The 25,974-nt window shown below is 40.8% G+C and overlaps 1 protein-coding gene across 1 annotated transcript in view; it reads right to left on the reverse strand.

The window, feature by feature from the left end:
* Nucleotides 1–25,974, reverse strand: part of LOC128354366 (FERM, ARHGEF and pleckstrin domain-containing protein 1-like) — a 49,807-nt gene that overhangs the window by 6,497 nt on the left and 17,336 nt on the right. The window contains exons 2-17 of the mRNA XM_053314602.1: nucleotides 22,122–22,226; nucleotides 20,702–20,744; nucleotides 20,508–20,586; nucleotides 18,083–18,180; nucleotides 15,695–15,809; nucleotides 13,720–13,867; nucleotides 12,876–12,971; nucleotides 12,598–12,767; nucleotides 12,427–12,495; nucleotides 12,208–12,283; nucleotides 11,634–11,844; nucleotides 5,110–5,318; nucleotides 4,282–4,371; nucleotides 2,093–2,226; nucleotides 761–842; nucleotides 575–636 (exon numbers count right to left, since the gene is read on the reverse strand). Of these exons, the coding sequence (XP_053170577.1) occupies nucleotides 575–636; nucleotides 761–842; nucleotides 2,093–2,226; nucleotides 4,282–4,371; nucleotides 5,110–5,318; nucleotides 11,634–11,844; nucleotides 12,208–12,283; nucleotides 12,427–12,495; nucleotides 12,598–12,767; nucleotides 12,876–12,971; nucleotides 13,720–13,867; nucleotides 15,695–15,809; nucleotides 18,083–18,180; nucleotides 20,508–20,586; nucleotides 20,702–20,744; nucleotides 22,122–22,226 (1,787 nt within the window). The remainder of the gene's footprint in view (nucleotides 1–574; nucleotides 637–760; nucleotides 843–2,092; nucleotides 2,227–4,281; nucleotides 4,372–5,109; nucleotides 5,319–11,633; nucleotides 11,845–12,207; nucleotides 12,284–12,426; nucleotides 12,496–12,597; nucleotides 12,768–12,875; nucleotides 12,972–13,719; nucleotides 13,868–15,694; nucleotides 15,810–18,082; nucleotides 18,181–20,507; nucleotides 20,587–20,701; nucleotides 20,745–22,121; nucleotides 22,227–25,974) is intronic.

Genomic DNA, 25,974 nt, shown 5'->3' on the forward strand with positions numbered 1-25,974 from the left:
ATTTTTCTCGGTTGTATTTGGTACAGTCCTAAATAATATAACTGCTATAAACATGCTCATTTTAGAGAGAAGAAAGTTTTAATATCTTCCCATGCAAAGCAACCACCTAAAATCGTAAATAAACATAACATTTATGATTATTACTGTTTAATCCTTTATTCCTATTTATTTGCATGTGTGTAATTGATAATAATGAATGCATATGTAATATATGCTATATATTAATGACCAGATCTAAATTTCTATGGTTCAGCATTCATTGTTTGTATGTGTATATGGATTTGTAAGTGTACTTTTTCTTTTCCTTTATTCCTTGTAAGACGTAATCTGTGGTTTTGATAATATAAAAATAAACTTCATTATTAAGTAAAGATGAATAGTAGCTTTTCTTTTAAAATTTGACTTTTGAAAGCAAATGTCTCACTTTAATAATGTTGACCATTCTAGTGACCTCAGTTCAGTGTTTGGACTGCTAAACACACAGCTGCGTGCATTTATTTTCTTGTTTCATGCCACCCAGTAACCTTTGACCTTTGCTTTCTTATAGCTGTGCTGCGCTATGTCATGCACCTACCTACAGACTCGCTCCAGTTCCACCAGGCACTCTGAGTGTTTCTGGAGATGAATTGTCAACTGCTGCAGATGCAAAAGAGATGAGAAAGAGTTAATAAAAATACATGAGAGATAAAGATACTTTCTACACCTGTAATCCAGTTTTTTACAGCTACGGTAGAATAACAAGGAAATGTTGTTTATTTACTCTCAGGCCCTGAATGTTCTTCAGTAGAACGTCACCGATTCGCTGATAATCCCCTTTAATGTGAGCGTTGGAGCGACCCTCCCTGAATTAGAGAGAGAGGGGAAAGAAATGAAGATATTTTTTCACATGCAGTAACATTTATTCACCAGTAGATGTCAGACCAGAGCTGAGTTTCTGTCACACACACACATGCACTCATGTACAATCAGCTCATGGTCACTTTTGGGGACATTACATAGATTTACATTAATTTCCTGGAGACTTATCCTAACCATTACCGCTACTTCCCTAACCTTAACCACTGACACAAAAATCAGCCCCACTGGACAAGCTGTCTCCAATTAACTGGTCCTATGTCTGAATTTTATTCCCAAAAGTAGCCTATGACAGCCCACACACACACACACTCTCAACGCTAAGCTAAACCAGGAACTCAAAAATGACGTTCTGCCTCATCAGGGCTGGGATTTGGTTCCCATGAGGACTACTGGTCCCGACATGGTTGTGTTCATACCGAAAAAGGTCCCAAAGAGTAGCAAAAACATGCATGCAACACACACACTGGACTGGAAAATGTTCCCCCGCAATCCAATTCATCATTACCAGCAAGTCCTTGGGCCCTTGCCAAAAGCGTGGTTCATTTGTATGTGTGTGTGTGTGTGTGTGTGTGTGTGTGTGTTTCTGCTGTCTGTCATTACAGAAATAACACACACAAGATTCCTGCAGGAGGAAAAGAGGACTTGGAGCCTCACATTAGACTTCATGTCACATCAGCAAGCCAGACTCTTTGTGTGATCACCTTATTTCTCCTTCTGCATTGAGGTTTTTTTGGGGTTTCTCAGCAGGCATTGGTTACCGTTAAAGCAACGACAGTGAATTACCAAACACTAATCTGGTATTAAAATGCCTCACATTTTTCTCCTGAATGTGTTTTGTTTACATCCAGTAATCCTGTTTCATTGCATCAACTCAACTGAACTTGCAATTCCTCCAACATTACTAAACTGTCTGCAGCATTTTCCAGCATTGAAAGACCATAAATCAACTTAATATCTATCAAATGGTTCCAGTAAAAGACAAACTGCGTAAACATTGTACAGCCATGATGCTAAGATCTTTAAATTAATGTTTTATTTATTTATTTTTGAATATTCATCTCTTTATTTATTATTATGTATTTAGATTAATCTTCAGTAAATATGTATTAAATGGCCTCTGACCTCCTTTCTGACCAGAATGAATGTGTTTGCTGCAAGTATGTGCACGTTGATGACCAGGTAAAAGTAAAAAGGCGTTTCTCTTTTATGAATGGGAAGACACGGAGACACTGACCACTGTGCCAGCCTCTGCTCCACCTCTTTGAGGAATCCCTGATGGAATTTGTAGACCGGATCGTAGCTGGTGGAGATCAGGCTGGTAACGGAGTCTGGGAACGCCTCGTCTTTCCCTGCAACACCCTGGAAAGACTGGGATAGACAAAGACACACACGTAGACACACGCACACACACACACACACACACAAACATCAGTTACATCAGTGAATCAGAGCACTAAACTGCAACAAATTAAGTTCATCTCTGGGCTCATCTCCAACTGCTGTACCTTTGATATACGTAATGTTTTCCAATTCTAACCAAGCCTTTTCTCTTCCTGGCTGCCTGTGTGTCTTGTCTGGGTGTAGCTCTCGGGGCAAGTAATCAAAACATCCACAAAGGTTCAAGTTGAGTGATTTTTAAGTTTACATTTGGAGGATTCCTTATGACTGTATCAGAGAACCCTGCCCAAGACAGTAATCAGCATCTATTTTCAATTTTCCAGCTTCTCACTTGAAGATTTATTGCTTTTCTTTCTCTTATGTAATAAAATCTTTTATATTTTGGAGTTTAACAGTTTTACGTTAACTACACAAAAATACACTGTATATAAGCTTTTGTACATACTCTACATCCAAATCCATCCACACAGACACTGAGTGATCCTATGGGTATGTGGAAATAGACAAAACACAGAATATACTATGATGATCCCAACAGAGCCCTGAGTAGAAGGTCAGAGGTCAAAACGAGTGGCTTGACTTGAAAGCATCCTGACATTTGTTTGCACCAGGGATAACCATCAGTGAGCTTATACACACACCGTGATCCTCATGGCCCCGAGCGACTACACCACAACCCTTGACACTGAGGTGTTGAATTCCCCTTCGGAGTAAATCACGCACGATTATGACAGCTAGTGCAGACAGGAGGCCGGCCAGCTGTTTCACAGAGGGACTCAGTGAGAGAGAGGAAGAGTGACAGAAGGGGAAAGAGAGAGGGAGAGAGAGAGAGAGAGAGAGAGAGAGAGAGGGAGGGGTGTGGGATTTTCAGGCCTCTGCGGTGCCAGCCAAAGAAAATATTTAAGAGGTTTTAAAAAAGCACCAGCACACGCCTTCCTACCACATCAAAGAAGTTGGAAACTACTGTCGAGAAGAAAAACAGCTGAGAGGGACGAAAAGACAGAGGACAGGGGAAATATAATTTCATTCTCCAGTCCACAGCAAGGTCAGGGGTCAAGGTGATGGGGTCTACCATACAGGGCTGGAACCTGTGTTTTCTCAATTGGTGGTCTCCATTCTTTACACTCCTGCTGCTGATTTTCCTCTCGTTTATTGTTAACAGACAGACAGTAAAGTGGAATCATGTAAAAAGCAACGTCTGACCCATATTAAGCTGCACTTTTATCCAAGGATTTAGGATCCAGACGTCATGTTTATGGAGATTTAAAGCAGGAAAGAACAAACAACATACACATTTTACAGCTTGAAAGAAGCTCATTTTACACTTTTGTAATGCTCTCTTGTGAAAAACAAAAGGATGAAAGTCTTTCTCGCACAAGGCAATCCAGTGTATTCAACTTGGCAGCCATGTTTTTATCTGTCATCTGTCCTGCCGATGTTGAGCCTGGGTCTTCCCCCGAGGGCCAAGCTAAATGAACATAAAAGCCAATTTTTGGGATAGGAATAAAAAAAATCCAAATACTGGAACCACCATGTAATATTAATGTCACAGGACAACAAAGACAACGATCAACTTTAATTGCTTTCAAAAAGACCAAAATGAGCTCACTTTCCCGATATTCAGGTTATAAAAAACACCATGTTCACATCTGGATCCCAACAGTCAAGCTGCTCTGACTCACTGTCCCAACACATAAGCTTTAAAACGACCAACTTCGGTTCACTGTCCCCATCTGACTTTTAAATAACCAGTTTTGACTCAAGGCTAAATCTTTAAAGAGACCAACTTTGGCTCCCAGTCCTGCATGCATGCTATGCAGGACTGTCTACTTCAGAGAATGTGTTTACAGTTGGCCAGTCTAGCTCCTGGTCTTAACACAGATGGCTTTTATGAATATTTCTATCTCAGCCACACGAGGACGGCCTCACGCTTAGCAGAGGACACGGAAACAGACGAGGCAGAGATGGATATATGATGGGGTGTGTGTGGAAAACTATAGAAATGTTTAGAAATGTCCTCCTTACCTCTGTGATGACTTGCAGGTCTTTGAGGTAGGTCCGCTCTGTGGTCAACAGTTCCTTGGCTATGAAATAGGCCTTGTCTGTGGGAAACTTCTGGACACAAAACAACAGAGAGATCGATCCATCTGTCCATCAATCAATCCATCGATACATCTCTATTTTCTTTCTACATAAAACAGTTTCAAACATATACTGTAGATGTCTTACTGATCATTCTGACTATGTGGTGTTTTTCTTTTACATCTGTGTCATCATATGGAGCGCAAAGGAAAATATGTCTATGATCGTCTGGTTCACCAGCTGCCAACGTCAAACTGAGCATGCAATTCTCTCCAAATGTACTGTGCTGCTAACTGTTCGTTTGTTTTTCCTCTTTGGGATTTACATGTTTTTATCCTTTAAATTAATTTTTAAATATGTATCTTTCCTCTTATTGATGTTGTTGCACTGCTGTGGGCTAGGGGATTGTTTACTTTTTGCCACCAGTCCTCATTTACTTTTGGAGGCAGCAGGAAATCTGTTGGATTGCTTTTTGGCATAGAATGGGAAAACAACACTGTTCCTGGCACATGTACGGAGCTAAAAAGCTTTCAGAGTTTCTTGCAGAAGTGAACGTAAACAAGGTGCATTTCTCACTTTAATCATGTTCTTTTCCTGATTTTGCCATAAATCAGTTTACTTGTGTAATTATTATGTAAACAGAATAGACATGTGTATGACTTTGTAGGCCCTGGAAAAGCAGTGGAAAATGGATGTATGGGTTGTAACTTGGTTGACGAAATTAAAAAAATAAATCAAATCAGCATCTGTAATCCCCGACTGCACACCCACCTTCCTCCTCGCCTCTTCTTCATCCTCGTTGCGGACATATCCTGCGTCAGTGAGCAGCGGGCTGGTGAGCGGCGATAGCTGGCGTCCCTCGGGACTCTGACATGGACCCAGGACACTGGTGCCGCCCATGCCCTGTCCATTTACCGAGCCGTTCCCGTTAACTACCACACAGGGACTTCCCAGTGGAGAGTCCTCTGAACCGGGGCTTCCTGTGGGGGAGGAGAGGAAAACAGAAAAAAATAGAAGGGGGGATGGAGATGGGGGACAGGAATAGAACAAAGAGTGAGATAAGGGAGAAGATGGTAGGAGAGGATAAGTGATAAAACAGATTGTAAATCAGCTACTTTGATGAAATTCACTGCCAACAAATGTATTCCTTATCATTTAATTCCTGCAGAGACATTTTCACTCTTTCCACACACTTTCCAGTGGTGGAAAAGGTTCTCTACCTTCACCCCCATACATATTTTCACCATTTAAAAAGCATATCCCCTTAATAATTCTTCCATATGTAAACATCTTTTATGGCAATGAATTTCAGGATTATGCAACCCTACAAAATCAATCTATGTCATGTTCCGGTAGTTTGGTACATGACATGCACAGTACCAGGGTCCCTTGTGTCTGAACCAGTCTACTCTATTTCTCTATGTGGATCTCCATCTGAAAAGGTTCACAAGCCAAAGTGAAAGGGAATAAATACAAAGAAGAAAATGAAAAGTAGTAGAGGTTAGTAAGAAGCTATGGATTATACAAGTCAGTTTACTTGCAAGACTTTTAATAAAGGGCATATCTGTGCATTATAAGGGTGTGTAAAAGACATACCGATGCAATAAATAAGGTTATGAGCACATCTTTACTCCTTGTAACTCAATGTAAACTAGTTTATGTAACAGAAAAATAGTATTATCACCACATATGCCGTTTTAGTTCCCTTACAATGCACACAGATATGATCTCTTATCCATTGATATTGAGCTAAAATTGCCTGTTTTTTAATAGAAGTCTGGAATGATTGCAGTTGAAGTAACTAACATGAGAAAATACCAACATCCGGACAGAAGAATAAAGATATTAACCTACTTTTCACTACAGCTAGATTCACTACAGAGGTTAACTACATGGTCAAATACTAAGTTGTGACTTCATACTTGCCCAGGTGCAAAGTTTCCAAAGAGTCCACTGATTGGTGGCTTTATGCACCAAACTGGATCATGGGTAAAACCATGGCAACCACTGAGTGCGGATCTGTGACGGGTGCTATAAAAGAACTTACCACCACACAGAAATAAAAAACAACTAATGCAGCGATAAAAACAGGCGACACACAACGAGGTAACACAAGCTAGAAAACATGACAATTACGGGTGCATCAGGCGGAGCACGAAACGAACAACCACTACTCTACAGTCTAGCTACCACGACACAAGACACAGGGAGGGATCACAGATCAAGCAGGATGAGGGTGTGCAGGTGGGCGCAGGTGGATGAGGGGTGGGGCAGAGGGTCGTTGGACACTGTGTCCATCTACAGAAAATTCTGGAGTCCCTTTTTCTTCGAACGTACAAGGTCGTTGTTTTTATTGACACTAGTGCACACAATCAGTTACAGTGTTAAAAAGAGAAATGAAGGGTAAAGAAAAAGAGTAAAACCTCAAGAGACAAGAATAAAAATCCAGATGTTTGCGGATGAAAATAATTAAAAAAGAAAAAAAAAGGACAGGTGTGCAGAAATACAAAGTGTTAACAAGAGTGACAAAGAAAACCAGTGAGTCAGTGCGTCTTTAGGCCATATATTCAGTCATTTCAATGCTTTCTTTTGTACAGGAATATAAAGACTTTTAGAGCAAGCTAGATCAGCAGCAGTTTGCATGTCCAGTATTTATTGTGATTTAATGCTTCGTGCACTCAGCACACACTTCTTGCGACGGCCTCGGCATGCATGAAAAATCAAATAAACACAGGACGCTGCAAAAAAGTAAAGCTGCCATCTCAATCCTCAAAAATCGCAAAATTAGACCAAATGGCAGAAAGCCATGTATTCCTTTAAAATAAGTCATACCAAGTGTGTTATGTAAACAGAAATAGAAGCATAGATGTGATGCCAAAATGCAAGCTTACACCTTTTTAACACCCAGGCTTACTGTAGCCTAAGCAGCCTGTCAGTCCAATACGATCACATCATAACAGTGTGAACACCGCAGAAGAGACTACAATCTTTTTTTTGAGTAAATCTAGCAAATTTGGCTCTGATTTAATTAACTCCATAAACATACAAATTACATTATGAGTACAAAATCACAATCTATCAGTCTGATACTGTATGTACAGTACATTAAAAATATCACAAAAACGCATCAATGGAAGTGATTTGCTGCAAGTGCTATTCGGTGACAGGCAGTGGAAAAGGAACACAAGGTGGACTCAGCTCCAGTATTCATGTATGTGTGTATGTATGTATGTATGTGTGTGTGTGTGTGTGTCCATCTTCTGACAATACTCAAACTTTCCTCACAAAATAAAATTGCTTTAACTCTCAAAAGTCTTCTTTTTTTTTTGCACTTACATTATGCGTTAATCTTAACTTTACTTGTTTCTGTCTAGCTTCGCCCTCTCACTCGCTGTTAAAAGAGCACTGGAGCTGAGTCAATGTTGTTTCTTCCTTGTGTACAGTGAGGAAATCTGGGGCAAAACACACAAATGGTATCTAAAAATTTGAAAAAGACAGGGTGCAGTTAATTCATCATGAGGGTGTAGTATCAAAAAAGGCATAAAAGCTGTAATCTACCACAATTTAACTGGTGTGAGTAGATGAATACCAAGAAAAACTAAACATTTCTAGAGTTGTTTAGTTTGTGTGGTAGTGCACCCAATGCTTCTCAAACATTTGGAACCATTTTGAGCCCCGTGACAGAAACACTGAGTGGCAAAGTGAGCAAAAACAGCGCAGAATGACAGAAAAGCAGCCTTGCCTGGTTAACATGCATTTAGAAAAAAAAAACAGAAAGGGAAATTGTGAGAAAACAGTGTTGAGGAGCATTCCCCCCCCCCCCCCCCCCCTTCCCAGCTAACAGAAAACATGCTTAAAAACAGCGCATTTACAAAGCATGAAGCATGAACATTTGTTTCAAGAAGAAGGTTTGAGGAAAGAAAAGGATGTTTGGCTTAAGAGAGTAACAACGTTTGATAAGATACAGATGATTTAGTCCAAGTTATGTCACCTTGTAGATTCCTAACACAGTTTTCTGAAATTAGCCCTGATTCTGGATATTTTGTGGGCATATTTCCAAATTCAGAAAAGCATGTGTGCTAATTGTAATTTAATAAATTTGAACTGCTTGTGGGTACTGCATTAAAAATAAAAAAGCCATGTGAGCAGACAGCCAGCAAATGACAGGAATGTAGACAGCAGCTTGTCTTTGTCGAAAACTACAATAAAACTGTAACAGAGGAGAAAACTGCATCCAAAGAAAGATAACAGTGAATTATCTTTTTGCTGGAGGTTGTAGCACAAGCCAAGCAAAGCAGACAGCTGTGGATGGTCACAAGTGTAAGGACGATGATTGGCATATTTGATTGTTCCTTATAATGTTTAGAAGTGTGTGTAAGACCAGAAAAGAAAGAAACATAGAAAGAAATAAAGATTGAAAAAAGACCAGCTTCAAATATTATGAAATATTATCAAAAATACAGATATAAAGATTAGAAGATCCTGTTTGTTTCAACTGATACAAGTCTATGCAAATTCTTGGGACACTGTCCTCCCTAATAGTGAATACAAAAGAGATTTACTACAAAAAGTCTCTACCACGAACAAATTACAGTGCAAGTTGCCCACACGAGAAGAGAAACCGGATGAAAGTATGAAAAAGTGCTCAGAAGAAGAAAAGGACGTCAGCTAACCGGCTACTAGCTTACCGGCTGCTAGCTTCAGCACTACTCCTTCTCCAACAGATTCAAATAGCTTACACATTAGACACATTTTTCCTACCGAGTCAGGTATATTATTCTAAGTACAATCCATTTGCTACCAAGAACGTTACTGTACAATTCAAGAGGAATATCTCCCAATTCAACGATTCACAGCTGCTCTTAAGACAAACTGTATATCACATCTGACATAAAACAGTGTTCCCCTTTAAAACTCCACAACTTCCCACTGAAATCCCTTAATCAGCTATTATCTTAAAGCCCTTCTATTGCACAAGACAACAGTCAAATAATTAGAAAAGGTCGATTTAGAGAAAATGCTACATTAGGAAACTTTATTACTACAAACGTACTGTCGTGCTATTAGCGTATAGTGACACAGGAAGGCAGAAGATCCTCAGCTTGACAGCTTTCGGTCAAATTTCACCTTCAGTCAACGCCACTGAAAAATCAACTGATCTCTCTTTGCTTCAACACATCAGCAGCAATAACAATTTTTTTTCTCATTCACAAAACAGTCTGAAAAATCCTAATTTCTCCTAAAAAAGAATTGACTGAAATACCAATACTATCAAGTGTTTACCTTAATGAAAAATGAGGGTGAATTGTAGAAATATTCTTCCCCTCAAAATCTACAATATCCTAACTTCTCTACACAATCTGTATTATTCATCTGCACATACACATCTACACTGAATATACAATCCTTCTTAAATTATGGCACATTATAATCCTTAAAACAGTTCCTATGCTGATTCTTTTAAATTTCTGGCAGAATTGTGCCAAAACTTTTCAAACGGATTCTCCCTTTGACAAACAGCCAGCGCAAAACTTTTACTATGTGTAAAGATCATTTTAAGTCACCAGTTTGTGAATAGATTTGAATACTAAATACAAAAGATCATGGGGCTTAGAAACAAAATATAATTATAAGCCTCTGTGGCTTTGAAAAGTAGGTTAATTAGCCCATGAAATTTGTCAGAAATGTAAATTCCCATACTTCTAAAATATGTTTGAACCTTAAAATGTGTGTTTGGTTATATAAGGTTCTCTATTTTAATTATGAGCTATTAATAATTATTCATTATTGTAGCTATCTGATACATTTTAGACAATTCTCTAGGAAGTCAAAACCAGCCTTCATCTGTAATATACGAGATTCACATGTTACAATTCTTTATATTTATAGTGCATCATAACACCTAATGTGACCTTCAGCTATTCATTATCATAGATCTCTTCTCCTTCAGCAGCTGAAAACACGTCCGCCTATATCTTCCTCAGTGAAGCGATAACACCCTTCCTCCTCCTCTACCTCAACGTCGCCCCCCTCCTCAAGCTGCAGACTCCCGAAGTTAAACTTAGGGCGAGCCATCGGGGACGAGTTCAAGCCGTTCGAGTGAACCGAATTCATGGAGCTGACGGCAGCGGGATTGCCGTACATTAATGGCTGGCTGTACGCGCTGCTCCCGGTGTCCGACTCTGTGTCACTGGTGTCAGTGCCACTGCTGGTGGAGCCGTCAATCATTTGGACAGGCTGATTTAGATTGTTGTGGTTGTTATGAGCCATGCTGTGACCAGGCTTTCCATGACGGCCAAACAGTCGCTGCACTGTATTGGACCGTGCCTGACCTGGAACTATGATGTTCCCTGCATGGTTGCCGTTAGTTATGATCATTCTTCGCTCCATCGGAGCAGAACAAGGAGCTTGGGCGTGCAACCCGGAACGATGTGGATCATGGTGGTGGACGGGGGTGGATGTCAGCTGGCTGAGAATGAATGGATCAGTATCGGAGCGATTGCGAATGTTGTTGTTGTTGTACGGTTTGGCCAAATGTGGTGGCGTGCGGTTTGAGGTGATTGGGGAGTAGCTGCCGTAGTGGTTTAGCGGCATCGGGTGGGGTGATGGCGGGACAGTGGGCGTCTCTACGGGCATCACCCCTGGACGTTTACTGAAATAATGTCCACCGTCATCCCAGCGTGGGGATGAGCGAGGCTGACCGTGACCGTTCGTCATCTCGGCGTGACTGAGCGAGTTCGTCCGGTGGTGGAAGCTACTGATCACCGGACTGGAGCACTGACTGCGTGTACCGGTTCCTAACGGCCTCCCTACCGCAACACTTCGCTTGTCTAAGCCCTGAAAGATTTCATCCAGACGCGTGCTGTGGAGCGGCAGGCGACCTTGATAAGAACCACCGTTTGACAAAATTTCATCATCTGTCAAGTCGTGACTCATATTTAACTTGTTTGACCCTGGAGACTGATCTACTGCATTTCTGTTACCCAGCATACCTTGTTGCTGCTGCTGCTGCAGCCCCATCATAACCTGCTGTTGATTCTGCTGCATCAGCCCCTGGTGATTAGTGTGGTAGAACCCATTTACAACCCCAAACAGACTTCCAGGCTGTCCCCCATTGCAACCGATACTACCCCCATGCTTATATGCACACTGCTCATCCTCATTGCTGTCATTTGCTCTGCTGTAGCCCCTGGTAAACCTGTTGTTCTTTGTCACATCACATTCACTGTCTATGTCGCTGCAGTCTATGTAAGGAATAGAGGAGCTGCTGCCTTTGTTTGCCCTGCAGGATGGACCTGGGTTGAGGAGTTGTTGGTCCGGTGCTGATCCGGTGCCGTGGTGGTTCTGTCGGGGCTGAGTCGGGTCCGAGCGGGGCGCCACCTGTATATCGTGGAAACCGTTGGTGGGGGATGTAGCTGCTGCCAGCTCCTCTGAACCATTAGATTCAACTTGATGGGCCAGTCTGGCTGAGTCAGGCTGGTCTACTAATGGGACAGATGTGGCACTCTGCAAATGAGGGGAAAGGGAGTGATGGGTTAAAGCAGCGAGTTGAAGAGAAGCTTTTTAACTGGGCTCTTACTGAGTTACTGAGTCTGAATACATTTGTAGTTCCGAGAACTGCCTGGGGGACAGTGAGCAGAGAGAAAACACACATTCACGCACACTTGCTCCCTGGAGTTGCTTAGGACAAAAACTGGTTTGTACTTTTGGCCACACTGCAGCTCCAGATTGTAAAAGAAAGATAAAGTGAATCAATGAAAACAGACATAGAGAGTCTGTAAATATGTGCATATAAAAAACAACTGTGGACTGTAAAATTCAGGTAGGTATGGTATGATAGTTGTCTGTTGGTGTTAAAGTGTGTATTACCTCTTTTGGCACTTGTGATCTGAAGGAAGACGACTGAGGGGTCATGCTGCCACTGGACAGAATCTTACTGTGTTTCCTGAAAAAAGAAGAAGGGACAGATAAGAGCAAACCATGTCCAATGAATCCACAAACTGAGAAATCAGATTCACGGTTTGTGTTCTTGCTAGATTGGGTCTGTCTCATGCAGTTATTTGTGTCAGCGCCACACAAATGACTCACCTTTCAAATGGAACCTTCTTGATCTCTGAATCTTTCACATAATCAATGATCTGCTTCTGGGTTCGACCACTGCAAAAACATGGGACGCAAACAGAGGAAAGGCAAATGATGAAAAACGAGTAAAAGATACATGCAAATGTGGTAGCTTCCTGTCCTCTTTTAAGCTTTTACCTGAAGCGGAACGAGGAGCCACGGGTGAAAAGGATGGGCTTGGGTTTGGGCTTGGGCTCCTCGAAGAGCCTGAAGAAGGCGTGATACTCGACACAAATCTTCCAGAAGATCTTACAGCAATCCCTACTGGCCATGGCAAACTCCAGCGTGTCATGGTGGGGGGCGTTTTGCTGTAAGATGCATACGAGAGGACAGATATTTAAATAAGTGGATATATGCAGAAAAGGAGGAATAAAAGTATGAGAAAAAGAAGCAAGAAATGAGAGAAAGTAACTTACAGCAGGGTCTGCTCTCAGCTTGATAAGGAATCTTTTACGTTTGAAGCTGAGCTTGCGAATTTTGGACCAGTTGAATGCGTTAATTTTTGTGTATCCCTGAATAAAAGGAGAAGAGATTACTGGTTAATATTCATAAACACTACAACAAAAAGGGCAAGTTTGAAGTGCAATCATTTGACATCTTCTAAGGAAACCATAATAAATCATTTATGTCCCAAAATGAATTTTAAGACACATAGTACATTATATATGAACTGTGCCACACTTAAATTTAGCTGAGTACAGGCACATACTACCATTAGGTACATTCTTCTGCCTTGGGTGAGGGAAGCTGGGTGGAGGCTCACCACAAAACCTCATGAACTAATTAACCAACTTGTCATATCAGCTGAATTTTCAAAATCCCAGCAGTCTTTTAAAACTTCAGGGTGAAGAAACTGTGCAGTCAGGACATAATTGGAGTCAGCCTGGTCAAACGAGGATGCATTTTCTCTTTGATTACAAACATAAGTGAGATCAGTCTCAAACAAGGCATGGCCTTCATTAAACCATGAAATGCTGACTGAAGCTTTGCGGTGACTATTTTTAAACTTGAATGTGCAGTCTCATAGCTTTCTGGGACCTTGTCTCAGTTCATGTGTCTGTATTCACTCAAAGTACATGAATCAAATGCCAAACAATGATTTGAGCAGATAAATTTAAAGTCAATTCTAAAACTGGAGCCAAACAAGACTAGCCAAGAAACCACTACAAAGCATTATGTATTCCCATTCTCAGGAAGAAGTTAACAACTCATGCTGGTGTGTTCAAACAGAGATTTGCAGCCGCTTCTTTTTGGTTTTACCTGGAAAACCAACACCCCAGTGTGTGCCACAGACAGGCTGAGTTTAGTGCCCTCTCGGTCCTTGGCCGGGTGGAGACGAACGCCGTACATCTCCAACCGCCGGGCAATTTCCAGCAGCTGGTAGTCTGACTCTGCTGGGGTCTGGCCGCTGGGGAGGGAGGGAGGAGATCAGTCAATTATCCATAAATCAACGTACAAATTAATCAGCAGCCTGTCATCTAATTTATTGTCAAGCACAAGGGAGAAAAGAAACTGTTTATCCTCTCTTTGTTCCACAACAACACTCTCTCAGCTGTAGGTGGGTGGGTGCTTGTTACCAAGGCAACAGCCATGGGGATATTTTAGTGCACTTTCCTTTAGGGAAATTAGTATCCTTAAATAAGCTGTCATGTGCCATTGTTTGCATGTGCCAGATGTTAGATGTGGCCCATTCCAGCTTGTTTTAGTATATTAAGTCATGAATTTACTGTAAGTATCTCAAAATACATCAGGGTCCGCAATGCCCACAGAGGGTGAAAAAAACAACAATCTGCCACAAAAGAAGTTTGTTTCCTCACAAATCTGAAAATAGCTTCCTGTTTCCTGTATGAGCTGCTGAATTAGCCACTTCCTTCCTGTGTTGGCTAGGGGGAGGTTGAGGGATTGGAGGTATGGGTTGTGAAGAGAAGGAGCCTGCAGAGTGACCGTGATTAATAACCAACAAGTCAGTGGTTTGGTTTCCAGCTCTTAGCTGCGGTTGATGGTTTTAAGGGGAATTTACATCCTGAGAAAACAAAGTGTTTGTCTTGTATTTCCAAACAGCGACAGGGAAAGCACAGTTAAAATGTAAATGAGGAGAGGTGTGTGGTGTGTGTGGTGTGTGTTGTGTGTGTTGTATGTGCGTATGTGGTCCCGGGGGCATACAGGGAGCATCAAGCAGTGTGTTTGCAGATAGCCACCTCTGCAGGGGAGAGATTAGATGTGTGTGTGTGTGTGAGTATGTGTGTGTGTGTGTGTGTGTGTGTGTGTGTGTGAGAGTATGTGTGCAGTTGTGGTTAAAGGATGACTCCAGCTGCATTTTTTTTCTGAGTTGTTGAAATGGAAACATCCACAAGCAGCTCACTGACAGTGTCGTCCTGACATACTCGCTCACTGAATGTTAGAGCATGAAATATTGTCCAGATATACTGTGAGCAATGTGGTAGCACTAAGTCTGTTTAAAAAGGCACTGGATGGAGCAGAGGGACAGAGAGCTGCTGAGTGTCAGGAGCAGAGCTGGAGAGAGCAGCAGCAACAGTGTGTGCTCCTTCTGTTTGTGTGTCTGTCAGCACGTTTAGCGTAGGGTCACGTTGGCTAAACTTTTTAGAGGAAACTGGCATTTTGACACCAAAACATGCGTACTTTGACCAAAATTGGAATTTTCAGATATGAATACAAATAAACACTACTGGGAAGCTACAGAATGATATAAAAAGAAAAATAATGGACCCACCCTTTAAAAAGATAAACATCTCTGCAGAAGCGAGACTAATTGGTCGGGTGTAATTGTGTTAAGGGTGTGTGTTTTAGTTAGTGTGAATAAACAGATAACTATCTGGTGTGAGGCTGTGGAAGTACAGTATGTGTGCCCTGTGTTGATGATAAAAACAATCTCTTTCCGGACACCTTACAGCTTAATGCCACCCAGAAACTGATCCCCAATCAGACTAAAGCAGATCAGTATTGTTTTCCAAGCAGGGATAATCTTAATCAGCTATTTCAAGGTAAACAACAATAGAGTGACCTACATTCTTAACATAGAAGTACACATTTTCCTTATAGTGGTGATTAAAACACTGCATATTAATACAGTATCTGACCAATCCACCATAAATAAAGTCAATGTTGTAGTGTTTCCACTATCGGTAACATCTGTGTCTTGGCCTCATGTTGTCCATGTAATCCCATTTTCAACCTCACACATATGGTTGTGTGTGCACATAACTCAAAAACTCACACATGCTTGCGGTGGCAGTCAGTGATCTTGTCCCTAATGGCGTCCTGGTCGGGCAGGTACTTGTTGTGGAGGAGATGCTGCCAGCTCTGGGTCTCATCGAAGTCTCCTATCTCGGCTGATGAGGAAAGAAAAGAGAGGTGGGAGGAGAGGGAGAATATTCAATATTTAGTTGATGTGAAAATGAGGAGACGGGAGCAAGGTGAGTTGAACGAAAAGAAGATATACATTTTTTAACTTTATTTTATCTGTACATTTTCATTTCTACTCTGTTCTAATCTTTTTTCCCCTGTTATGACAGTGGTCATTTGTTTCGGTCTGCTGTGTGTGCGTTTGTGTGCCCTGTGTCTTTCTTTTGATTTTTACATGCAGATAGGAGTGTGCCATGACGCCGCGACGATTGGCAGAAGAGGTTCATGCCCTGGCCTGTGGTTGGCTGCAGCCAGGAGGCACCTGATATAAAACAGCCAAGATGGCGGCCGTCTGGTGGCAGCAGGCATTTCCCCGTCCTCCTCCTCTCCCAACCGGCCACACTTCTGTTCTGTCTGAACCTTGTTTTGAGTAGATATAGTTTTGATAGTTTCTTTTGAGTAGTAAGGATGGACTGGTTTTTGTCATTTGTTTTCTTAGGGCATTTTCTTACTTTCTATATGGGATTGTTTTATTTGTTATTTTGGCCTTATTCCACCCTGAAGATTAATAATTCAGTCTTGTACTTTATTTATATCTATAGGTTCATTTATATATTTGTGTAAATACATTTTCCTTACAACCCAATTTTGCTCGTGACTACTTGGCATTTGGGGAAGATTGGGCCTATTCATGTTATGTCCGAGGCACTCCTAGACTGGGGCATAACACCCCATGTAGATCAGATGAAGCGTGTCTCCGTTGGTCCAGTATCAGTAATAATACACCCTCATACTGTACCACCAGCAGGTGCACCAGCATAGTACTGATGGTTACCACGGCGACCGAGCGATATCCTTTAGCATGCTGCGCTGTAGCCCGCCACTGTCTGTGAATCCATAAATTCTATATCCTCCACATATGGTGCTGAATAACAATAGACAAAGATGAACACAGATGCTCCCATACAGTGTTCACTTCATTCAACTGTCATGAATGTTACTGGTTTTAAATATGAGGGGATACTGGTACTTTATGTAGCTGACAGGATAATGGAATAAAGAAAAAGTGACAGGAGGGTAATGTAGTGAGTCCTTCAGCAGGATCATCTGGGATCATGATCTCATGCTGGTGAGCATCTGCCCTGCTGGAGTGAGCAAGATGTTCAATCACAAAATAAAAAAAATCCCCATTAGTATTATTGTTATTTTTAAATGTAATATAAGACAGCTTTCTATTGAATTGCTATATTTGTGGTTTATAGAGGATATTTTCAACCTGACTGGGTTACACTTAAACTAGCGACACCGTGGTCATGATAAGTGCAGCTTGAATATAACCTCGAAGGAATAATCTGTCATGTGTTTATAGAGTCAGGCATGGAAAATGTAACACTGCTGGTTTAATCTGCCTCTTAAAATAATGTCTTTTTGTTATTCAGACATGACAAGACATTTATAGAAAGAGCCACATGCTTGCATTTCAATGTAATCTGGTACACAAATAATACACATTTATATCAGTTTAAAACACAAAATGAGCAATAACATGTACAGATATCATCCATTACTTTAATTATATATTTAAGCAGGCTTTACGTACTGTGCATAACCACCACCTGATTGCATATAAAGTAACTTATTACCCATTATTCATTTCCTCATTCCATTCACCCTGTGTACACATACACAATACAAACATAGAAAAACTGTTTTGTCTCTTTCTCTTAATTTGTTGTTTCTATATCTATGTTATCTATTTTTCAGCTTTGTTGTCTTTGTCTTTACCTAAATATAGAATGACAAGATGTTAAATTCCTACTTACTTACATGCTGTCTGTAAAGCTTGTTGGTTCTTTATCACAAGGGGGAAAAGACTGTAAAATTGTCTCATTCACAGTCTATTATTTCATGTTTTATTAAACTGACTTTTTTTCCCTCCTTTGTGCAAACAGTGATATATTTATAGAGTATGCTTTTACAGTATGGACAATGTGTGATTCATTTCTCTCTGTGAATATTTTACTGCACCTTGTGCTGCTGCAGCTTTTACATTATTCTGATAGCATCCAGATCAGACTTCTGCCGCGTTGAAAATGTTACAATAATATTTCTGCGTCCTAGTCTGATTGCTATAGTGATTTTTACACAAAAGTGACTCAGGCATATATTCAGAGATGAGACGCAACAAGCTGCATGTTGTTTCCTATTTGATTCACGCCTTCTGTGTGTGTATGTGTGTACATGTGTGTCTTGCACCTACACTGAATGATGTGGGAGACCATGAGAGCAGCGCTGGTGTCGTTACAGATGAGATGACCGCAGGCAAGGTCACGTTTTATCTGCAGGGCAAACAGATACCTGGAGAAAGGCAAACAGAAACGGATAGATTTAGAGTTACATGGAAGAGAGAGAGAGAGAGAGAGAGAGAGAGAGAGAGAGAGAGAGAGAGAGAGGAAAGTAAGGAAGTAGGGAGACAGAAAGCGAGGGGTTATTAGGTTAATGCACACTCCATAAACTCAACAGCTTACAGTGTTGGAAGCAGTCCCATTATCGTCAAAGTGTTGGCATTTATCAGACACACATTGCTGAATATACACATTTACTGACTTGAAACTGCTTTCTAATTGAGAAAATGCCCTCCGCAGTTGTTTTCTGTTCATTATTGCGCTACTTATAGTGTGATCTGGACATTGCATTTGGCACACACACATATGTACATAATGCCAGGTCATGACAACGCGTTTCAGTGTGGAAAAACAGCAGAGCCAGCATTATAAAGAGGAGTGATGTGTGTTGAAGACTGGAGTGCATTCAGACAGCTGACCTCAAAAACTACTACCAGTTAAAAAAATGCACACTCCAGCACATGTACACATACTTGCACATATTTTCCAGAAATTCTTTGTCGTATTTATGATTTATTTTTTTTCGTCTTATTTTTCCCACGAGTGCTTTTAAAACGCAGAGCTTGGCTGATTCACCAGTCCTCTACTCACTATATGAGGACAAATTGTGCAGGAGTGTGTGCGTGATTAATGGTCCACAGCACCTTTTTTATGCAATAATTCAACGTTTTGATAGCTACACGATTACATCTAATAAAGTTAATGAGGCTTTGTTGAGTTCCAGTATGATTTTATTTTAGCCTGGAGTGAAAGAACACCTGGGAATTTGAACATTTTAACACCATGCCAATTCAAACTTTTAGGAGATACTCTGGAGAATGAGTCACAATGTCTTTCTTTAAAAGGGACGTATCATGCTCATTTAAAGCTCTATATCTTTATTCTTGGACTCCACTAGCATAGCTTTGCATGAGTCACAGATAAAAAAAAACATATTCATCTAACACTAGCCCTCAGTTCAACCTCTTTCTCTTAGCCTTTGTCTTTTGCTCCCAGTGATTACTCCTACATACATTCAACCCCTTTATTTGACACTTTGGTCACAATTAATATAAACATCCACCACTGAATGGAGTGTATCCCCCCATTATTCAAAGAGGGCTGATATTAGCCTAATATGCCCATCGACATAACAGTGAAACATTGTGAGAAACAAACAAAGGAAAAAAAGGGCCTGTGCCCACTTGCTGTTCAACTCCAGAGCCAGCTGGCATGCTACGAGACAATATGAGTTCAGTGGAATAATGTGGTCAGATGTGAAGCTTCATAACATCAATGAATCATCAATGAAAAATATGTGCAGCTTTCTGAACTGGTGATGATGTTCTGTTGTGAAATTAAGTCTTCAGTCTCATCACAGATGAGAGGCACATCGCTCGCTTCCTGCCTGACTCTGGTTTCAAGTAAATCCAGATGGACAGTGGAGAGAGAGAGTATCATGGGAAAAGGTGAAAGGTCAAATCATTCTCCATGTTTATGTTTTGGTTACGTGATGCAGAAGGGCGCTCTACTGTAGCTGAAAGTACAAGTCCTACACGGGCTCAGGCTCAAGAGTCTGCTCCGATAAGCTTTGTGAGACTAAACAAAACATGACGAGAAGGCAGACAAGATGGTGGCTGATAGTTTACACTTTCTACACAAGGAGTTAAAAAGAAGTGAGGCAAAAGGTGGGAACATGAATGCTCGTTCTATATAATCTTTTAAATCTATCAAGGCAAAAAAAAAAAGATGCTTCTCCAGATACAGCTGGATGTCTGAGATACCTGACAGATTCAAATTTGCCCTCTGCAGTAAAAATGGCAGTCTTTTTTTTTTTTTTTTTTTTTTTTACAGCAAAACTACTTTCCATTATCATAAACACAGCTGAAAAGTGGTAAGAGCATTCACTTCCTTTCAGCTGGTTTGGAACAACAACACTGTTTTTATGAGCTTGGTTCCCACATGACAAACTAAGAAGTCTTATTAGGGTACAGAAACAGAAAAAAATCTTGTTTGATGTTATGAAATGTGGGTGTAAATGTGTTATAAATGGTAAGTGGCTGACCAAGGTCAACACAAAAACACAAAAAGAGCTTCAAACATATAGTAACAAGGTCTCTGCTTTATGTCTGGAGTCAGCTGACGACCATAAACGCTGCTTATAAATCCTCCAAGACCTACGTGAAGGACTGAAAACACTCCAGCCAGACAGAAAAAACCAATAGCAAAACAAAATGTCTTTTAATTAAAAGAAATAGTTCTTCTTCGGATAGGTGTGGTTTCTGTGTCGAGAGGACTTACTGAGTCAGCTCCTCCGTTAGCTGTGTGTGGTCAGGAGGGAAGAACTTCACCACAAAACGAAGGATGGTGTTTTTAGGCCCTGAAAGAGGGAGAGAGGAAAGGACGTGGTTAAAGAGGAAGAGAAGGACAGAGAAAGCTAGAGATGCACTCAGCTAAATGGTGCAATGGCTGAAATGAATTGGAGAGGTACTTACGTCTTATCTGTTTCAATGTCGGCTTCAGCAGATCCAGCCACACCTGAGACAGAAAAGAGCGGAACATGAACATCACTGCCTCGAAGCACTGACTAAAACTGTCAAAATGACTGTGGTGCTTCTGTAATAGATTCATAGCTACACTACAACTACACTTCAACCAATCTAAACTGTAAGATATCTGCAACAGCAACTCTGATTTAATGTGCATCTTATTTTCATTTATCTCATTTTAATGTGTCAGAAACAATAAAACTTCAAGTTAAATCATTTTAGCTGTAAATGTGTAAGCAAGCTCACCAACATTAAACATGATGAGGCTCATTCAAATGATGACACAGCTGTCTTTAATATATCACCACTAAAAACACCTCATGTATTAGCTTATTTACTGGACCAATATGATAGATTAGAAATACTAGCTGCATTTATTTGTGTTTCTGGGTCTTCTTGTGTACTGACAATATTGTCATTATTTCTTCAGCATTGCATCATCTGTTCCACTGGTCCTCTTCAAAACAACTTTTGGTATGCCCGAGGCTCCAAAATGTACAGCAGGCATCTGTGTTGTACATTGGAGTATTTGTACGTGCATGCGTAGACTGATAAATAGATCCATCTGTCCTCTTTTTCTCACTGTTGTCTTTCAGCTAAATTTTTCTTTATCTCTAGCGGTTTCCATGCACTGATGGAGATTCTACCAGCAGACACTGATCTGCCGGAGCAGCAGTAGAGACGATATTATCTTTCAAGCTAAAAGACACACTTCATGGCCTCTACAGCAAGTGTGCAAACTATTACAACCAGCTGTCCTTTCATGAAATAGGTGGAACAAGTGAATCCAGGTGAAAGCTGCGATCTCTTAGTTGTAGATCAAAGATCGTTTAATGCAGAGTCACCACACTTCCACATGGCCGGTCCCAACCTTTTGAGCACAAAATGTCCAACCATGTGATTCTAACTTGCGGGGAAAAAAAGCAACCTTGCTTCAAGATCTTGGTAAATTGAAGGAGATCTTCCCAACCGCGGGAAGGAAAATCCCCTAAATGTACAAACATTTCAGCTGCTAAAAGTAGATCAGCGTAAGTCATGTGGTTTCAAATGAGTCGCAACAAACAAGAAGAGATTCAGCTCAAAGTTTCCCTCTTGGCTCGCAAAAAATTACAATTTATTATATGAATTATGCACATGATAGAGCACAATGACAGCAAGACAGGAAAATCAGGCTTTCTAGCTCGAGCTACTGTGAGAAATACTATAGTAAAAATAGTGAAAGGGTGAAAATAGTTCATAGTGGTTAGGAAAGCAACTAACATTTGAACTTTTGACGTAATTATGCTTTACCGTGCATGCTTTTACATGTTAATCTACAAAAATAACCAGCAGCACACCAGAATCAGTGCTAATTAATACAACTCACCGTCATCTTGCGCTGGTCCAGGTACTCCAGCCCAAAATAATCCCCCTCTACCAGGTTGAGATGAGCGCAAACCAGGTCGAATAGCAGTTTTCCAGGGGAACGTTGCTGTAAAAGAAAGACAGAGGTGGACACAAAACCTAAATTAGATTATGTTTTGTTACACAACAGACTGAGACATTTAAGAGAAAGAAAGAAAGAAAGAAAGAAACCGTGGGGAAAGAAACCCAAAAATCCTCAGTTGTAGATGGTATTTCTTTCTCATCAGCCTCACCATGCTTAACAAGCTAGTGACCTTTAACCCTAATGTGGGGTCTAGGCTTGGGATTTAAGTCTAATGAATAGCTACAGGCAAATGCTCAGCTGGTAGTGTTCAGAAACAACCACAACGCCCCAGGAAAGGTGTGCATGTGTCTACTACATGACACTGGCATCAGCTGTGTGTTCTGTCTAATGATGTAGCTCGACCTGGTGATGTCAGTGCAGGGTAATCACTGTTTTGTGTCCATACATTACATATAATTATTTCCTCTGGATTCACTCAGCTAGCGAGAGAACATTACAAGCAACCTCGTCTCCAGAATCTGATTTTTGCTTTGATTCCAGTAACAAGAGTCGGGGCCAAAAAAGACGCAGACATGGAACCAAACCCAAAATTAGCCCAGGATAATTTTCTCCTCCGCAGCTCAAGCAAGCTGGTACCACCCTGTCAGACTGCACAGCTTTAGAGTTACAACGTACTATTATACATTCAGTGAATCTGACAAGGCTCCAGTCAAGTTAAATATGTAGTTATAATGAAAAGCATTCCTTTCTTTGGCAGGCACATACAAGCAAAAACACATTGTTACAACTATATCACACTTCACCTGTAGAAAAGATATGTGTCTGTGTTTCTGTATGTTGTGCTGTAACTGATGATTATCTTCATATGAAAAAAGGCCATGTTAAATGTTTAATTCACTCTTATATATGACAAAGAGAAATAAAAAATCATTACATATAAGAAGCTGGAATCATAAGTATTTGTATATGGTGTCCCACAAGTGTCCAGTATTAAAATAATTTTAAAAAAAAGACCAATATAATAATGATAAAATAAATAATCACATGAACAAAAATAGATAATAATAACAATTAAATGTTTTTCTTATACTGAACACTTTGGGACTCCATACCACTAATGCTTGAAGGTAATAGAAACAGACATAGTGGCTGTTATTTCAGGATACAAACAGGATGGAGGCCACAATGGCACACATAGCAGCACTTATTAGATATTGTTTAAGCAACAGCATGTGTCATAGTGAGAAAAAGAGAGAGAAGACAAATGAGGAAAAGAGGAATCAGAGCGTTGAAGGCCAAGGTGTGAGCCAAGTCTGTCACCATCTGGCTACCGTGTGTCCATCTGTTTCTGTGTGGCCAGTACGTCTGTAGGGACACACCCACAGACACACACACACACACACACACACACACACACAAACACATACTAACCTAACACAACATGCTCTGCAGATGGACACAAATCCCGCTGTCAGATAGTGAAGATACATACAGAAACTTGAATGACTGACAGACACTACAGTCATTTAAAAAGCCCAAAGGATCTCTCATGGAGTCTGGACGGGATCCAGTTCTGGGTTGCGGTAATCTTGACTCAAAGCAGGTTAAGAGTGGAGAGGGAGAGGAGGAAGTGAGGGAACAGGTTGTAAGGGAATCCGCAAGCAACACAGGACCTGATTACAAGACAGGAAAGAAGACAAACACCATGATAGCAAAATATCTAGCTACTGCTCCACCCAACTCATTCTTTCCTTCCTCAACCTGTAGCCTCACCAAATATCATTTCATTCACCCGATTGATTCCTCGTTCCTCAAACTGACTCAGCATTCACCAGACAGAACTTTAAGTCAACCGTGCTTCTTTTAAACGTGCTTCATTAAAACTTGTAAGGAAACTGGAAACTCCCGTATGAAATGTCCAACGACAACAACACAGGATCCAGATCTCTGCAGTGCAAAACAATGGTGGGCTTGGATGAGGCACATGAGCTTTGTCATGTGACCCAAAAAACACACACGGCACACATGCTGAGACAGAATGAAGGGGGGTGGAGGGGGGGATGGCGGAGTATGGTGTTAGATATTTAGACTGGTGATAAGAAGACTGTCAGGAGAGAATAAGACAAACAAAAATCATGATTTCTGTCTTTTTGATGAATGAGCTGCCAGGCAAGATGATAAACATGCTGTTTTTTTTTTCAAGATTAACTTCTGTAAAATAAATACAGAGAGGAGACAGGACTAGGATTGCACACTTTCTTATATTTCTTGTCAATTTCACCCATAGCCCTGTCTTCCATCCCCACACACACATTTTTATGTTAAAATCACATTTCTGAACATGAAAGAATAGGAAAAAGAGTGGAGAGACGTTGGGAAATGGTGCGGTGTGTAGCATGTCATCTCATACAAGAAGAACGTACTGTAATAAAACCGAGGCGAAATTCCAAGTATGTTTTGGGCAAAACCAATTTCCTTCAATATCAGCGAGTCATTCTCCAATAACTTCGGTAAGCCTGCGTGCATGCATCGGGAGAGATCTCATATCACATTCCAGTAATGTAAGACACTGGAATGTCACTGAAGTAATGGTGGCGAAACCTTTAAATATCAATCCCAGTTATAATAACACAAGCCTCGCGAACACATGACGAGTCACTGCAAAGGTTTGCCGTATCTTCTTACAGTCGTGTGCGAAATTAAACACCTTCACTAAGGGATTCTTTGGTTCAGGGAAGCCAACTTAGCTGGAATTCAGTTTTTTTCCAAGTCATACCAGCAAACTCAAAGACTTCATTTGCGTGAAACTGGTGAGAGTAGAGCTCCTAATGAGAAGGTGAGACAAGAAGTGCAGGGAAGTTAGGAGAGCAGGATCCCAACCCTTCCTTAACCCAAACAGGCGTGGTCAGATTCAGCTCTTTTGGACACTGAAGCAAAAACTTCCAAAAGCAACATAGCCGACCAAATTCACTGAAATTCAGGGAGAGAAACTTTTCAATCGTAGATATGACACATGGCAAATAGTTTTAGTCACATTTAATGTAAGTTTATGGAGTTTGTTGGGTTGTTTTTGTTGATTTTAGATTTGCATTAGCTTTTGCTGGATTGTTTTCAAGAGGACGGAAATGAAAAAGAGAAGTGGGACGATGTGAAACTCCAAAAACTCTCTCATCCTGTTACAGAGTGCTGGATATCTGCCACTGCCAGCAGATGCAGAAGACTCTGTAAACTGTGTAAACCTTAATGGATCAGTGTCTTTCAGCGAGAGGTTCTGTTTCCTCTCATCTGATAATACCTGCAAGTTTTCAGTCAGACCTCTCAGTTCCTAATCCCGTTCGTCAGCTGAGTCGCTTTGTAGCACGCAATGGTCATGTGTTAAATGGTCAAGGCTGCTGTAACTCATCTGCTCAAGGGAAACTAAAGCCTTGGTCATGTTTGTGAGCTTATCATCTGCCAGATATATTAGTATTAAAATGCCACACTCAGTTCAAGCAATTATTGAAATACTAAGAGGTTAAATAACAGGCAAATCTGTTGTTGTGTGTTCTCCTGATTTGTGGAGGCTTCGGCTTCACCTCAAGTTCACAGGGTGACGCCATCTTTATGCCTCTGCCAGATTTCTACAGGAGATAAGCTGCTATTTATAACACAGTGGCGAACTGCTGCACTAAAAAAAAAAGATTTCCAAAGATTTTCCTTGCATATCATCTGATTACACTTCCTGATAACATGTGACACTCTGTGATACATGGATTTATATTTTCAGGCTGTAAAACCTTTCATAAACATT

Source organism: Scomber japonicus, chromosome 24, assembly GCF_027409825.1.
Source record: "Scomber japonicus isolate fScoJap1 chromosome 24, fScoJap1.pri, whole genome shotgun sequence".
NCBI lineage: Eukaryota > Metazoa > Chordata > Actinopteri > Scombriformes > Scombridae > Scomber > Scomber japonicus.